The sequence below is a fragment of the Mastigoproctus giganteus genome, chromosome 1 (genome assembly GCF_048544385.1).
Source record: "Mastigoproctus giganteus isolate SK-2022 chromosome 1, ASM4854438v1, whole genome shotgun sequence".
NCBI classification, from domain to species: domain Eukaryota; kingdom Metazoa; phylum Arthropoda; class Arachnida; order Uropygi; family Thelyphonidae; genus Mastigoproctus; species Mastigoproctus giganteus.
The window spans coordinates 264,252,677-264,271,381 of NC_143575.1; the positions used below are offsets into that span (position 1 = coordinate 264,252,677).

General features: G+C 36.0%; 1 protein-coding gene across 1 annotated transcript; it reads left to right on the forward strand.

Annotated features, from left to right (window-relative positions):
* The first annotated feature begins 248 nt into the window (after window positions 1–248).
* Window positions 249–8,701, forward strand: LOC150091884 (acetylcholinesterase-like). Its single transcript, XM_090386073.1, has 4 exons — window positions 249–363; window positions 3,111–4,601; window positions 7,649–7,824; window positions 8,587–8,701. The coding sequence occupies exons 2-4, from the start codon at window positions 3,136–3,138 to the stop codon at window positions 8,616–8,618; spliced, it is 1,674 nt and encodes a 557-aa protein (XP_090242199.1). The 5' UTR covers window positions 249–363; window positions 3,111–3,135; the 3' UTR covers window positions 8,619–8,701.
* Window positions 8,702–18,705: the final 10,004 nt, after the last annotated feature.

Here is an 18,705-nt window from a genome sequence, read left to right on the forward strand (position 1 = left end):
ATCTATCTCGTAGGGTAGATGAATTTCTGCCTGAACGTATCGTACAGGTTTTGTACTGCATGTACAACAAGGACTTCGCTAGAGTCCAACCTTATCAAATGCTATGCATATAAAAGGAAAACGATCGTGATGTCAATCGCATTTATTACCAGTACCTTGCGATCTTGTCAAAATGTAGCTTGTCATCGTCGGAAGACACATCCTTCAAATAATTAGCATTACGCCAGAGTATGTCATAGCATGGATGTCATTTCAAATGAGAATTTCTATCGCGTCACTTGACAGATGAATAATACCCCAACGATGTATTACCTTCATTACTTTACCTGCTGAGAAAATAGCAAAGCTGCAGGAACATTACCGGTAAGTAGATTGATTTCATCGTTTTCGTATATATGATTTATGAAGATTTTATTATATTGAGTTGCATCTATTTGTGTTTAGAACGATTGTGTGAAAAGTAAGAATGAAAGTACTATGAATTTGCTAACTACTATGCTTAAATGCCTGTGGTCACTATGGATGAATTCTTGTTCACCTCGATAACAAATTGGAATCAAAGATTTGGAAAGGAATCATAGAGAAAACAAATTGATTATGTTATTTTCTTAAGTGCCAATGGATCTAAGAACTCAAGGCGTTAGTATGTTGTATGAGTAAATTCTGTACATTTCGTGACTGTTTTAATGATTTTAAGATTAATAAAATATTCAATTTCTGGCAGATATTGCCAGAAATTGAATATTTCTACTAGCCTCACATGATACCGATTAAGTTGGCCACAATGTCAAACTGGCCAAGAACTTTCTTTCCATCAAAAACTCGTAGCGAATGAAGAGGTGAGAGTAATTTTATGGACTGATAAGGGTCTCAAAGTGATAATTTGTAAATCTAGAGGGTAACTGTGGCTGAGTTGGTGACCAAAAATAAAGAATAAAAAAGACTTACAGCCATCATGAAATTTTCTGAGCAATGCAAACAAGCAGTTAAAAACTGCTCATGGGGTTTAATCATTGGTATATGGGAATTTTACCAGCAAAGACTAAAACATGATTGTCCCAGGATATAAATCAATACCTAAGCCACTTCTGGAATATTGCACACGTGTTTAGAAACCTCATATTAAGAAGCGTGCAGAGAAGAGCGACAACATTAGTTGGGGGTTCAAAAGAATGTTCATACCAGGAAAAGACTGGGGTTCTGTAAATTGCAGTCTGAAAACCAAGCATCTGCGTGGTGACCTAATTGATGTGTATAAGGCCTTAAAGAAGTTAAATAAACTAATGCTGGTGCCATAGTCACTCGTTTTCATATGACACACACAAAGGGAACATAAATTCAAATTGAAAATGGATGATTGCAGAATGGATGTATGGAAATTTGCTGAAGCCAAAGGGTAACTGATTCTTGCAATAAACTTCTGCCTAGTGTTATGGAAATGGATAGTTTCAATAAATCTAGACACATTATTGGAAGGAATGGGTATATATATATATATATATTTTGGCCTCATGGATATTAGGATTAACCCATTTTTTACAATTTATAATTATGTGGAATAAGAACCTTCTTGGCATGAGATTAATTTTATTAATAATTTATAAAATCAATAAGATATTTAATAAAATTGAAGCACTAATTATTTTTAGTAAACCTTTACCAAAATTTTTGTATATATTTTTTAAATATAATAAATCTAAATCCATCTATAATTTGAGAAAATATAAAGCAGACTGGGTTCGTTAGAACAGAGACAACTATGGTCATGAAGCTTTAGGATATCAGGCCTATTGTGTGTATTCTATGGTTGGTTTTTTTCTTTCGCAGATGAAGATTTAGGTAACTCGGCCATGCTCTAATGAAGTTTAAATGTTTCTATTGTCAACGGTCAAACATGGAGGAGTATAACAATGGTTTCGGCAGCAATATCTTGGTATTCTTTAGATCCTAAAATTACCATGAACTGGCGAATATTGCCACCGATTATCTTGATATTCTGAGTGATCTGGTTCATCCATGGTGTAAACAATGTTACTCACAAACGATGCCACGTTTCACGATTATAATGCTTCAATATACGCAGCAAAATGTGTCCAATCTTGGTTTCAGAAGCATGTCTAAGCATCTCCCAGCCTGCACAATCGACTTAAACGTTATTGAGCAATTGTGGGCATGTTTGATGAGGTGAATGAGAAGCAGATTTCCATCACCTTCATCACTGACTGAAGGAGCTTGAAACGTTCTTCCATGAAGAGTGGTCTAATGTTACTCTTAAGACAGCTGAAAATTTATATGCATGAATCTATTCCACGTGGAATGCACGCTGTTTTAAAAGAACTGTGGTCCAATAGTAGTGCATACCTGTAACTCTTATCACAGATGTTTCCGATATTTTGTCCACCCTCTGTATTTCTCGACTTCAGCCTACGATGAGTTGGTTGTTGGAGATATTTTAGAACATTGATTGTTTTGAAAATAGGATGGCAAGAAGTGCATGATCACGAGACTGTGCTGGATGACTAATCCGGGCTATTTCGAACTGTGAGGCAGCAATGATGCCAACCATGTGCCACAAGCGAGGGCCAAGAGTGCTGTGAGTATTAATTGCTTTAGTAAAAACATGTACTGCGAACTCCTGAGAGCTACAGACCCCAGTTATGTTTAATAGCAATCATATAACTAATAGGAGAAAGGTATCTCCTTGGCAGAGGAGAAAATTTAAGAAATATTTTCTGCGAAATCCACTTTTTTCAAGACTAATTAGCTCCTGATATTATTCAAGTTTCTATTTCTGTTGAGATACTTTTCCGGGTTAAAATTCATGTCTTTGACCCCTACTGGCTTCTCAAAATTCCAAACTATTTGTATTTATAAGAAAAAATACATTCGTATTGATCGGTGATGCATGAACAATTAATATTAGTGGATAATGGATTACAAGGATAATACATTCATGGCAAAGCAACGTTCACTTTTTATAAAAAATCAAGAAGTGCCATAAGCACTTCTGGTTCCAAGAGCCATAAGATAGTATAGATCTGATTATTTATAATTTATTATGTGTTAAAAACATACTTCAATCATGCTGAATTCATTACATTTTGTTTCAGGTGGCTTACGGACTCTCCATCGGCTATGTGGCTTATTCTTTATGTCCTGTTTGTGGCCGGTGTGAAAGGATGTCTCAACTCCAGTTCTTCTGCAGCGGATGACTTGAAGATAATCACACCAACGGGTCCCGTAAAAGGATTAAGGATAACCACATCAGCTAATAAAACAGTAGATGTTTTTCTTGGGATTCCATACGCTAAGCCACCCATCGGTGAACAAAGATTTCGCCTTCCTTTACCAGTGGACCCTTGGGAGGACACATTCAATGCCACAAGTCAGCCATTTGCCTGTATTCATCAACAGATTAATGTGACCACTGAAGTTCCTATCAGTGAAGACTGTTTGAAACTCAACATTTGGGTGCCTTTCCCTAAACCAAAAAATGCAGCAGTGTTGCTATGGATACACGGAGGAGGATTCATATCCGGGTCATCCAGGCCGTACGATGGTCAATATCTTGCTTCAGAAGAAGGTGTAATATTGGTGACCATTAATTATCGTTTGGGATCATTAGGATTCTTATACTTAGGCCATCTCGAAGCTCCAGGAAACATGGGACTTCATGATCAATTAATGGCAATTAATTGGGTCAAAGCCAATATTGCTTCCTTCGGAGGTAACCCTGATAACATTACTCTCTTTGGGAATGGTGCTGGTTCAGCGAGCGTTAACTTCCATCTACTTTCTCCGTTGAGTCAGGACCTATTTAGCCAAGGAATATTGCAAAGTGGAACAGCTCTAGATTCTTGGGCTCTTGAAGATTCGAAGGTACTGTTCAGCAGAGGACTTGGGCTAGCTGCAAGAGTTGGATGTCCCCATGGTTCGATCCATATCCGTAAAGTTGTCAACTGTTTGCGCGATAAGGATCCAGTGGAACTCGTTGCACAAGGGTTCCAATTTCAAGAAATCATGAAGTTCGGATTCATTCCAGTGGTTGATGGACAATTCTTGGTAGAAAGCCCTGCAGCATCTATAAGAAAGAATAGTTTCAAACATACCAACATTTTGTTAGGTACCACAAGTGATGAAGGAGCTGGAGCAGCCTTTCTTTATTTTCCAGAAATATTTAAGCCAATAGAAGATCTACAGATCACAAGATCTCAGTTTGAACATTGCATTCGTGCAATAAACCCATATCACAGTAGTGTAGCGTCGCTAGCAATCATAACGGGGTATAGCGATCGTGCTGATCCGAACAATGGATACAAAAACAGAGACGCTGTAGTCCAACTTTTTGGAGATTATTTCTTTACATGCAACACCAACCAAATTGCTGAAACTTATGCAGAATCGGGAGACGAAGTTTACAAATACGTGTTTGCGCACAGGCCCTCAATAAGTCGTTTTCCAAAGTGGACAGGCGTGCTCCATAGTGATGACATTCCTTTCGTCTTTGGCATGACTATGAATCCAGATTTTGGCTATCAAGAAGAAGAGATTTCTTTTAGTGAACGCTTGATGAGATATTGGGCAAACTTTGCCAAAACTGGGTAATTATGAATGATTTTTAATATGTCGGAAGTAGCCAATAGAACTTTTGCTCTTAATTAAGTAATAAATGTAAATTGATAAGATGTATTATTTTAAGAAATAATATTAATGATCTGAAAAAAATCAATTACAAAACTTATATTGAAATTGAATCAATTTCAATTTCCTATATATTAATGGACTACAATGAACATTGTAGTCCATTAATATATAGGTATATTAATTAATTAATTAATTAATTAAAATTCTGTTTTAAACAAATTTTTATAGATAATTATGGGGAAGAATGCAAACTGAGATGTTACGATATAATATTATACCATAGAGTGGTTGAAATTCAAGATTTTCTTCAAGATTTTTTTCTTGACATTAAAAAAAAAAAAAAAAAAAAACATGGTATTCTCGCCTGAGACCAACTACCTCAACCATTTTGGGAACAAGAACATAAAAATTTCTCGCGTCATCGACGGGGTTGGAATTCAGGTCTTTTCCACCCGGTGTGGGGAGGATGGCGATTCTACCAACTGTGCTACCTACGAGTGCTGGTTTATAGAAAGGAGATCAACTGAAAACTAAAGTAATGGAAGTAAAATCTAAAGAAGGATTATCAAATAAGCAAAATTATGGAAGCTTACCTGAATTCAGAGAGAGAGGAGAAGCTTTAAGTAGATTGGAATAACTGAACTAGGGGGGGCGACTATTTTTATAGTACAAGACAGGGTATGATCAATCGGGATTAAGAATTATAGATTATCCTCCGATAGAGTTGGCTTCAACCACAGGATAAAGGGATTTTCCAGATTAAAAGTGCTTCAGGCTAAGATGGACAGTACCCAATAGGGAGGGGAAGGATTTGATGTGAAAGTTAGGTGGAGGTGAAGCCTCCACCAAGGAGGTTAAACTAGAGTACAGACCAAATTCCAAGAAAATATTGAAATAAGGATGCTGTTTTTTACGGATTATAAAGAAGCCTTTGAACTCAGGCAGATCAAAAGTTACCAAGGAATTAAGACAAATCAGAAAGGAATAGGCAGGTTATTTATCAGAAGACATTGTAGCTGTAGTTGTTTCTTCTTGGAACTTGTAGTACGACGGGTTGAAATGGACTCCTTGTTTGTTGTTAACAGCTGACGCTGGAAAATACTAAATAAAGAAGTTGTCTTTCAATCCCTGGTGGGTAGTACGGTTGGTATAATCACCGCCTTCCCCACATTGAGTGGACAAGTCCTGAGTTCGAATCCCATTAGTGAGGAGAGGAATTGTCATGTGTGTGTTTCACAACGTGGCTGAATTAGTTGGTCTCTGGGGAGGGTAGCGTGGTTTTTTTCTCCTGGAAATTCCGGTTTTTTGTCCAGAAAAACAGCAAATCGACAACGAGTACATGCAAGTTGCAACCATATTATATATGGCGCCATATGGCCTAAGTTGTTTATGCGTCCTAAATCTTACAGCAACCAGTTTCTTTCAAGCTTCTTCTCGGGTATAATAGTCGTTCACTCTATGTGGTGTCCCACAAGGTTTTTCTCTCGCTCCTCGCCTCCTCAACATCTTTATTAACAAACTGAACTGTGCCTTTGTCAACAATGAAGTTCAGATCTTGATATACGCAATTCAAAAACGAATTCTGGCACCAGACATCCTTCAACATCTTTCTCTGCACACTCCCGCCGCTTGCATACCACAACAGCGTACTTTTCACATTCGCAGGTCTCAACTTGACGTACATCACAACAGATTTCTTCTCCATGCAACTTCCTTTGCCAATGAACTGAAGACGGATTTGACTGCAAACTTCAACAGGTTGAAATCTGCAATTGTACCTATTTATGGTCTTCGTGATTCTTGATGGGAAAGTATTAAGTTTTGCGATGGCTCTGATTTTATTCAATTCTTATGGAAGGTGCTCCTGATCGTATACCTTTAGGGCTCCTAACATAAGATTTGAGGACACCTATTTTTGTTGCAAATGGGTGAGAGGATGATACTGTGGTTCCAGAGTAGGAGAATATGTCGTCAGCATATTTTATCCAGAGTTTTGGCTTGGGTCTATAACTTGAGGGTGACGCTCACTAAGGACGCGTTCATCGAATTCCACACTGACCTGAACGATTACCGCAACAAAATTTCCTCCAACCTTGAAATTTATGAAAATAATCAACTTCCGTATATAGATGTTTTGTGAACAAGAACTCGAAACCGAATTTCAGTGAAGAACTGTCTACAGAAAGTCTACTAGTACAGAAAGAATCCTCCACTTTACATCCTCTCACCCATTTGCAACAAAAAGGCATCTTTGAATGTAATATTAGAAGAGCCCTACTGGTACGCAAACTGGAGCACCTCCTACAAGAAATTGAAGATATTTCTCGAGACCAACATATAATTCTAATATACGAATTTATACGTTAATGTCCAAAAGTTGGCGTGCTGTCATCTGGAAGAATGTGTGCTCATTATTATGTATGATCATTAATATCTAAAGCTTTTATACTTTTTTGCAGATATAAATGCAATGTTTTGAACGCCTCAAAAAGTTTTATTGGTTCCTTGTATTAGGCACAGTGGGAGGGATGTTTTCTCTTTGTTTACTTATTTCTTTTTTTTATTTCTGGTCGGTGGCAATTGTTCTTATTTTAGTACAACAGCTCCCCTCAAGCACTAAGATCCAAAAGCTACCCGTATTTATTAAATATTAGAATTTCCACAAGCTGAGGGAATTGCTTTTAATTGAGCAATATAAATTCTCTTTTCAACTTCAACCAATAAACCAACTCAATATTAAACATTTCCTTATATTTCTGGTAATTTCTTCAATTTCAACCTTTCTCTAAAACAGCCTACAACTTTATCTAAGGATCCTTTCTAATACAAAACAGTTCAGAGGACAGTCCTCACCTGACCATACTGTTTTACCATATTCCTTAAGTGCCCTACTCCCAAGTGTACTCCCACTAATGGAAATATTTCCTTAATGATGTTTTCGTTATTCCTTGAAATGCTAGACTATGAAGCAATTTCTAATTGGTGGATGTTTTAATAAAATTAGGAATCCCAACTTGTCCTTGGATAATAAGGAGGAAGAAATTTCTTGGCCTGTCCACACTGTAAACGGTCTGGAATATTTAGAGTTGGAGATAAACTCAACCACCATTGGCCAAGGCCCACACATCACATTGTGCCAAGCCTTGCTGTCACTTTTGCCCATCCTCATGAACTCAACAGGTAACTTTTAAATTGTGCATTATGCGAAGTTAACTCTCTATTACCAAATTATACCAGAAAAATTAAATTTATTTAACTTAAATTAATGTTTAATATAATTTAATAATTAATTAAATATAAAATTAGTTAATTAAATTTATCTTTATTATATTTAAGAAAGTAATTATTATTTTATATTTAATTAAACAAAATTAAATATAAATATAAAGTAAAATATAAAATATCTATTAAATATATTAAACATAAAATTTGAAATATTTTTATAATTAAAATTTTTAAAAATAAAAGCTGTAATTAAAAATATATATTTTAAATTAAAGTTTAAGATTAATAAACTAAGTAACATTTATCAGTGTATATTATATTAAATAAACTGGAAAATGTTATTGTATTTAATTTTTATTTTAAATTTCAAATTTATTCTGAAAATTCTCTTAATTCATTAAATAACATTAAATAATTCAAATTTATATTTTACTTTATATTTAATTCTGTATAATTAAATATAAATATAAAATAAAATATTCATTTGAATTATTTAATGAATTAAGAGAATTTTACGATTAAATTTAAAATTTAATAAAGTAAAATTTTTCAGTTCATATTATATCAAATTAAACTGAAAAATATAACTTTATTTTTTTATATTTAATTATTAATTTAATTAAACCATAAAGTAAAATTTTTAACCTTTATATTTTAAGCTATTTTCGTTTTTAATGTTTTTGTTTTTAATTTTCGATTTGTCTATTTATTTTTCAGAAAATGTCATCCGATTTCGAAAACTTTTTTAGCTTCTACCATTTCTTTTAGTGTCAGGATTTACCAGATTCAACAACTCTGTTGCAACATCTGAGTTTATGGCTCGAGTATAAAATCTGTAATGTATCACTTTAAACTTGGATAACAGAATTAATAAAATGTTTTAATTCTTTGACTCTTTTTGATTCTTTCATTATAATACATAATTCCACATTCAGTTTATTGGTCACCAGTTTATTTAGATATCCAATTACTGCACTGGAATCTATTTCAAATTTTGAATTTTTATTTTTTTCATTAATTTTTGATAATTAGTTTAAAATTTTAATTTAAAAATTTAAGCGCATTTTTTCTCTTCTGTATTCTAACTTAAACTTTAAAATTTTTTTTGATTACACCTATATATTTTAACTTTTATAATTTTTTATTATTTTTTTTATGAAAAACCCAAACTCGAGAGGTATTAGAACCTATAGTACTTAGTACCATGCTTGGGTTGGAGATTGAGAAGACGAAAGGAGATATTTGTTGACATTGGACTTGAACTTTCATAGACTGCAATTTTCAGGAAATACGTATGAAGGAAGGTTGTTCCAGAAAACAGCAGTGGAATGAATAAATGAGGAAGATGAAAAGTTGGTTCTGTGAGTTTGAAGTTGGACAGTAAATGGATGTTGGCTGGTTGTGGCAAGTGTTCCAACTGCTTTGAAAGAGAGAGCGGAATGCTCTCCCTTTCTCAAGAGACCAGAATGCTTGGCTACCATTATGGCAAGAAGCAAGTTTTCTACTCTTAGCCTGTTCAAACTCTAGTTTGGACTGATTAATAACTGCTTTACAATTGTTGCGAACTTTGGTGTAGGCAGAAAATGAAGCTGAAGAGTTAGAAACAAGCCAATTACGATATGCAACATTCTTTTCCTGAACGGCCTTAGCACATTTATTGGAAAACCAAGGTTTAGATAAAGGACGAGATTTTATAATGGAGTGTGGGATGAAGGATTCCATTCCTGCAAGAATAATTTCACTGACACGATCTGAGCAAACGTTGACATCAGAAGTTTTGAAACAGTAGTCTGACCAAGGAAAAGAAGAAAAGAAATCTCACAGGTCATCCCATTTTGCATTTTTATAATGCCAAACAACACGAAGTTGGGAATAGCCATGAAATAACGGCTCCATTGAAGAAGAGACAATCACCAAGTTGTGATCTGAGGTGCCACACTAAAGGACCACTCATTGGGACCGTGTACTTAGAAGGGTTGTTTGTAAGAAAAATATCAAGCGTGTTGACTGCATGGTTAGGATTGTCCGGTATTCTTGTAGGTAAATGAACAATCTGTGCAAGGTCATTAGTAATTGCAAAGGCCTCAGCATCTCGACCTGCTGGGTCGGTGTGACTAGAAAACGGAAGCCAGCTGGAGTTGTGAACATTAAAATCACCAAGGAAAATTACCTCACTGTTAGGAAAGTTGGACTGGAGAAAGTCAAGTTGCAAAGAGAGGAAGTCGAAGAGCTCCAAGTGATTAATGGAGTTGGGAGACCGCAGAGACAACAGATGAATTTGACACAATGAGGTAGAGAGATTTTAAGCCAGAGAAGATCGAAAACAGGAGATTCCAAATTACCAAGTCTCTGACAGGGAATATCAGAACGGACATATGCACAAGTACCACCTTTGAGGCGAAAGGAATCATACAGCGAATAATTTGGGCATCTGAGATGAGCAGTAATTGAATCAACCAATAACTGTGATTCTGTCAGAAAAAGCACATGGGGTTTGGCAGACTGCAAGTGGAAATGGACATCGTTGAGATTAGAATTGAGACCACGTATATTTGTGAAATGAATTAGGAAGTCCTTGGGAGGTTTAGATCTTTTCGCAGATAAGCTTACTCTGTTAGTTTGACAATTCATGGTGTATTCAATAGTAAGAAAAAGTGGGAGGGACATGCTGTATGAAGTAATGAAAGTTTTGGATATGGTGTACACATGGTAAGAATATACTCAGATCCTTGACATAACGTGGCCTCGACAATGCCCCCCGCATACACACTACTCCGACTCCCTCCAGTCACTATCTAGCACAGTAGAGGCAGCAAGATTATACACTAGCTGATCCGGAAGCCTTCTAGAGAGTTACCAATAGGTTCGGTCCGGTGTACTAACTAGCGACCGACCTGCGAACACCGTTTTAGAGCTGTACCCTCGAAATGTAAGGAACATTGGATCTCGCCACGATGTTCATCATAACCTCAAAGGTCATCAATCATACTGCATGATGGAAGAGATGGGAAAGGGTTGACCGGAACTTAGCTCTGGAGACTAAACATGGGTTCCACCACTTCTAGCCTTCAATAAGCAAAGTGGCGGTATTGAACCGGTCGATGAGAGTCATCTACCACCTAGTATTGACACTGATATTTTAATTTCAACATTTAAAAGTATTTTATCAGTTTATATTTTAATTTAAAATTTTAAGGATATTTTATTGCCTTTATGTCAACTGAAACTTTAAAAAAAAATTTTGATCACACCCAAATATTTATATTTAAACTGTTATAATTTTTTACTCACATTTATATTTTTATTTAAACTTTTCAAAGTATTTTATCGCGTGTATTTTAACTTAAACTTTTAAAATTTTTGATCACATCTATAAATTAAAATTTCATAATTTTTACTCACATTTATATTTTAATTTAAAAATTCCCACATTATAATCCGAATAATACAGGAGAGATTATAAATAGAATTTTCATTTATTGATTCTTTTATTACACTGACGCTCAAAAGTTAAGGAACAAACAAAAAAGTAAATAAATCAAAAAGAATTCTTATTAGATTAGGATAAAATATTAATGAGACATTCTCTTTAATGTGTCTTAATAACCTAGAAAATAAAGATTTTCTAGGATAGATTTAGATCTGTTGTTAGAATAATTGGTGTATGAACGTGTTTTCAAATATGGCTATGCCAATTATCAATGCATTCCTAGTAAATACGTGTATTTCGCTTTCTTTCTTTCTTTCTCTGGCCTCTTCTTCTGTATATATCCTTGCATGTCACTATTTGAACAAGTTTTATAGACAGTAATTTTCTGCCTGAGTGATAATGACAGCTCTCTATAGCTTTGCTATTTATAGAACGGCAAGCTTCTTTCTACGTTCTCTGAGGCGTGAACATGTACAGCTACATTTCATCATCAAAAGCATTTCGAAATCTTTGACAAAGCCTTCTAAACTTGACTCTTTCTTCCTGGTAACTTACTCTTAACAAGAATATGAATTGTTTAAGTCAACCTGAAGCAAGAATTTCATGATTTTTTTCAGCGAAAGTTGAGATTTTCATCCTGAAAGAATGGCAAAGAGAATAGTAATAGAAAATAGAATAAGAATTTGAAATTTAAAATTAAATTTTAACATTGTATTCTCTCTGAGGTTCAAATATTACCTAATAATGGTGGTTGATCAACTTGCCTTGGCACTTGACACACACGCATACAAAGACCAATGTCACGATATTATTTTGTTAATGTCTCTCAGGGTTTTGAAGGAATTCCCACTTAGAAAATAACCAATCAGATGCAAAAATCATCTTTATAAAGCCTGGTGTGATTATCCCAATTGTCAACGAATTCAAATTAAACCTACGTAACTAAATACAGGTGTACTTTGGTTTCCTACTCGGCATGTTCTTCTGTATATATTTTTGCATGTCACTGTCCTGACAAGATTGAAAGATGGTGATTTTCTGCCTCAGCAATAATGACAGAAATTATTCGCTTTCATATGGAACGGCGTACCAACTTGTTTCCAACTCTTGAGAAGCAACTACATTTTCTCCCAAAAGTTTTTTTCTAGATTGCTGATAACTGCAATGGTGACTGGTTTCTTAAAAGAAAACAAGCTGGGTTAATTATTGAGTTTTTCATTCCAGAAATCGAGCAAACAACCAGGAATATTATCATTAGCATTAGTAAAGGTTCATGATGCAAGAAAGCAGGCTTATATAGCATCAGCCATAAAAAAAAAAAAAAAAAACCTTCTCATTTCACCCATCCACTCGCTCCAAATGTTTTTCAAGTTCTGCCTTCAATCTATTTAAGCTATCAAATTCTAAAACGACAGATGGAAGTTTGTTCCGGCAATCAACCACCCGCTGGTTAAAGGCAAACTTCCGCACATTTATCCTACAACTGTCTTTCCTCAATTTGAATTTATGTCCCCAGAGGTGTACAATCTGAGCAAGATGAAAAACCCCATCAACGCTGAGCATGCAAAAACCATTCAAGGTTTTATACACCTCAATCATATTACCTCGCAGGTGCCTAGTCTCCAGACATTGTAATTTGAAAAACTTAACCATTTATTTGTAAGAGCAACCCTTTGTTCCATTCACTAATCTTGTTGCCCTTCTCTGTACTCGTTCCAGCAGCTCTACATCCATCCTAAAATGAGGCCTCTAGACCTGTACACAGTACTCAAATTGTGATCTGACCATTGCCTTATACAAGGGAATAATCACCTCCTTATCCCTGCTGGTAAAATTCCTGAATATCGTTGACAAGACACCATGAGCTACTCTTGCAGACAGTCTGCACTGCTCAGAAAACTTCATATCTGCCTGCACGATTACCCCCATGTCCTTTTCATTCCCTACCACTGTGAGTGTAGTACTACACAGTTGATACGTTACTCTGGGGTTAATGCTTCCCATATGCAGTATTTTACATCTGTTAATGTTAAACTTCAGTTTCCACCTCTCAGCCCATCTGCTCAATTTTCCTGTTGCAACAGCGTACTGTCATTAGTGTCATTAACAAGCCAGCCGACCTTCGTATCATCTGCAAACTTGGACATTATCCCTGATATACCATCATCAATATCATTAATAAATACAGAAAATAACAATGGACCCAACACTGAACCCTGAGGGACTCCACCAATAACATTAGTCCACGATGAGCGGTGTCAATTGATTACCACTCTCTGTCTTCTCCCCCTCAACCATCCCTTTATCCATAGCAGCAATTTGCCTCCAATGCCACACTGCTAAAATTTGTGCAGCAGTCTTCCATATGCAACATTATCAAAAGCCTTTCTAACATCCAAATATGTGATATCAAAATTATTCTTTGCATCCAGTTCCTTTGTGACTGCATCATAGTATCCAATCAAATTGGTCACATAAGACTTCCCTTTAACAAACGCATGCTGTGTTCGAGCTATTACTGATGTCTTGTCTAGATGATCCTGCAATGCTTCTTTAACCAGCGCCTCCATTAATTTCCCTGGAACAGAAGTTAAACTTCTGTTTTTACTTGTGGTCGGTCTGTAATTACTTGTGTCATCCTTTGATCCTTCTTCGTGAATTGGGGCCACATTTGCATATCTCCAGTCCATGGGTACCTCCCCTGAGTCCAAAGAAGCTCTCATAATTATGGGTAAGGGTTTGCTCACTTCATTTGCTGCCGCCTTTAATATAACTGAATAGATCCCATCCATCCCAAGTGCCTTTCTTAAATTTTAACTTCAACAATTTCTTCTCCAATTTGCTCTCAGTTATTACAGAATCATCTAGCTCACTGCCAGAGTTTAATTCACCCTTGCATTCTCCTCGCTGAATAACTCCTCATGTGTGAATGTAGATGCAAAATACTCATTTAGTTTGTTAGCTATCTGAGCTGGATCATCAACAGTTGAATCATCAATATCAAGTGGACCAATCTGATTCATCCCCTTCCTTTTACAGTTTACGTAAGTAAAGAACTCTTTGCATCCTTTGCGAAAGATTTCTCGTAATCTGCCTTCGCCTGCCTAACTTCCTTTGTAACTTGGTTACAGACCACCTTATATCTATCATAGACTTTTGTGTCACGTGTTAATTTATATGTATCCCATGCATTTTTCTTCTCTGCCATATGTCTCATTAGTTCATCTAACATCCATTTAGGCCTAAACCTTGAACAATATTTCTTAGTTGGTATGTAAAGCCAAGTAGCTTCCAAGATAAGTTCTTTGAATGCTTCCCATTCTTCGCTGTGTACTTCTGAGCTTCTCTTCGATACTTTTGGTGAGTGCCCAAGTTTCATTTCCATAAGTCATGAAAGTGAAAACAATTTAAATATTACGTTTCAGACAAATTGGGATATTACTCCTCAGTATATTTCCTCAGTTCTATCCATCCTAAATTTATGCTTCTCTTGACTTCCAGTCATTTATCATTATTACAGCTGATGACTTGTCCAAGATAAGTATATGAATCCACTTTTTCAATTGCTGCTACTTCAATGATTATATCCCTTTCTGTGGCATACTTCTTCATCATTACTTTTGTTTTTGCCACATTCAACTTTAGTGCGGAATCCTTATTAACTTGTTTTTTATTTGTTATTTGGTTTTTAGGAGCATTAGCAACTAAGGCCATATTGCTCCAGGGGGATATGCGGTGGTCATTTCCTGACCTTTCCGCATCCTCCGTATTTGGTGGTCACGGGCTCCTTAGTAACTCTGCATAACTGATTAAGATATTCCTCTAATTCTTCGGGATCCATTATCGTATGTTACATATATAATTGTCTTTAAAAACTTCTATTTCTCATCTAGTCTAGTTCTCATTTAGTCTAGTTCGAATTTCACCTCATATAATCAAATCTTAATCAAATTCCTCAGTTTCTTTGCTGCTACTTCAAATGTCTTCTTTAACTCTTTTGAATGTTTCCCGAGTTCAGTGAATATTACATGGAATACACGGACATTGATACTCGGAAATATATGGTATTTACTCTACTTTTCTTTCTTTTTCGCAATCGGATATATTCACCCAGTTTTCTCAAGTTGCTGCTATGGATAAATGGATGGTTGGGTGGGGGAAGACAGAGATTGGTTATCAATGGACACTGCTGTTTGTGGAAGGCTATCAGGTTTAATATCTAAGTTTGAAGATGACACAAAGGTTGGCAAAGTGGCTAATGGCAGTAATCAGGTGAAGCCACCACAACAAGATCTAGAAAAGTTGGGCTGATGGGCTGAGAAATGGCAGTTGAAGTTTTCATTCCCAGAGAAATGTACCAACTGTGTGGTACTACACTTAGGGCAGTGCAAAATTAAAAAGATTTGGGGGTAATTGTGCAGTCAGATATGAAGTTCTCTGACACTGCAGACAGGCTGACAGGACAGCTTGCAGGATTTTGTCAATGATATGCAGGGATTTTTACAGCAAGGATAAGAAGGCGATTATTCCATTGCATAAGGTATTGGTCAGGCCACACCTTGAGTTGTCGGTCTAAACTGTTAAAACTGTACTTCAGTACTATTGGGCTATTTTACAATGTCGCTGTAGTGGCAACATTTGGCACCTTACCAATATGATTTTCCCTCTATTACACCCTTCGTAACATTTCCAATCATTTTGTTAGCTTTAGTCATCTGATCGTCTGTGCAGCTACACCACTTGCAATACAGCAAAAGTATGACCTATACATGATTTACAAATGCAACTCAGTTCCAACGTCGTGTGTTTTCTGCCATAATGGATGTTGGGATACCTCTAAAGTATGTATTGGCGAAAGCCAATTTTAAGGTTTCAATTAGCAGCTTAATATCCTAAAATGAAAACCCAATGGAGGAGAATGATAATGTTATAAGAACAGCCTGTAGAAGGGTGTCATGTTTGCGCATACAGGTACAGGTACGTTGAGAAAAGGAGGTCATTCCGCCCAAGAGGATGTACATAGTACATTTTCATTATCGGATTTAGTTTAAAGCAAAGTTTACTTACAAATCATTAGGGGAATTTATAAATGTCGAATTTATAAGGTTAACCAAAGTCGTATAATTTTTACAAATACGTGTTATCCTGGTTTTCTGTGTAACATCAAATCAGAATTTGATGTTACACAGAAACCATCGATTTGTATCCAGAAACTTACAAAGGAAACCTTTCCTGTTAGTGAAGATTGTTTGAAACTCAGCATCTGGGTATCTATGCCACCACCAATGGATGCAGCATTGTTGCTATTGATACATGGAGGGGGGGGGGTGTCTTGTTTGGATCCACGAATTAATGCGATGGACAGCTGCTTGCTTCAGAAGATGTTTTAATAGTAACTATAAATTAAGCTCCTGAAAATATGGGGTTGTATGACCAACTGATAGCCATAAAGTGGGTTAGTTATACATTGAGGTATTCGGACGTAACCCAGATAAAATTACAGACTTCGGAGAAAGGTCTGAATCTATAAGTGTCAGTTGTTTTTGGCTTTCTCCATTGAGTCGGCATTAATTCAGTCAAGTAATCATGGAGAATGGTACATTAAGTGACTCTTGTACAATTTTAAATAACACAATAGGCATTTCAAGAGGAATTGAACTCGCCAGGGTTGTTGGAGGTTTGGTGGTACAATCATTCAAACATTTCGACGACTTTGTTAGAAGCATCCGATGGAAGAACTTTCCAAATGGAACTGTTATTTCAAAGAACATATCGCAATGCTTTTGGAGTAATTGTAGTCGGAAGTTTACTTCCTGCCCCTCCTTCAGTGATGCTAGAAATGAAAGATTTCAAACATACGAATATTCTGATAGGCACAAATCTAATGAAGGGTCAAAATTTGCGCTTGAATATTTTCCAGATGTTTTCCCTGCTGTGGAAGATGCACAAATCATCGGAATCGACTTTAAAAGATATGCTCGCAGAAGTGTTTCTACGCAAGCAATCATCAATGAATACATTAATAAGATTATCGAGGCTTGGTGAAACAAGCATCCAAACCGTTCATGGAAGAGTTTCAGTACAGGCCGGGACTATCGTATCGTGGAGAACGCAGTAATATATAATAATTTTCTCCAAATAATTGAGGATGGCATCCAAATCTCTTTTCTACAGGATCAGTTTGAAATGTGAAAAGAACTGAAATATCAGCGAACTAAGAACATTATATACGTATACAGTCAGCAAACTATATTTGTTATATGGTTGAGTTTCAGTTTGTTGGATTAAAAACCCGAGTTTCCGGGAGAAAAAACCATTCTGTCCTCGCCTGAGACCGACTAACTCAGAAAAAGGCCCATAACATTTCCTCACGTCATCGACGGGACTCGAACTCAAATCATTTCCCCCCTGGTGTGGGAAGACAGGGATTCTACCACTTGTGCTACCCACGAGAATTGTCTGTAAGAACCCTTATCACATGCAGTCCCCACACCTGGTGGAAAGAGACCTGACTTCGAGTCCTGTCGATGACGTGAGGAATGGAATTTTTATGGGCCTTTTTCACAACGCGGCAGAGTTAGTCGGTCTCAGGCGAGGGTAGTATGTTTGTTTCTCCCGGAAACTCTAACTTTCCCCATCAGCATTATCTAACTGTGCTGTGAAATCACTGAAATTCTTCACAGCAAGTTCCATCTTCTTAAAATGCATGTTTGACTGTATTTGTGATAAATTTCTCCTATAAATACAGAAACTCCAAACATGAAGAAACAATGACACTTTCAGAAATCATTAGATATTCCTTATTAATAAATTTCATAATTATTAAATCGTTTTATCAAAAACATGATAGAAAGAAAAATTACTACAAAACATTAAGAGAAGCAATTTTTGAGACATTGACTTGTTATATATACATGACTGGTATTCATTTACATTTAATCTATTCATTTCTCTCATTTAATCTGTTAATACATGCTATTATTTCGATAAAATTTCTCTCAATTAACAGTATCATCTTTCTACAGTTGCAAACGCTAAACTAATTCAATCTTAATCACTTCTTCATATTTCTCTTAATCACCAATACCAATTCTCTTCACAACAGAAATCCCCAAGCTGACTTAATACTAACAATTCCCTATATCTCTCTTAATTTAGCAATATCAATTTTATTTACAACATCAACCAATAAATCAACTCAATACTTTAACCTCAACCTAACTCTAAAAGAATCTACAATTTTATCTAAGCACCCTCTCTAATACAACACAGTTCAGAGGACTCACGTTCCTTATCTTTCACAGTGGGGTTTCTTTGTGAGAATCCCTTCCGCAGAGTGTGATAAAGCCTCTCCTCTTAGTTGAAGTCTGCCATATAGCTCTTCCAGTACTGTCTTATTTCGAGCA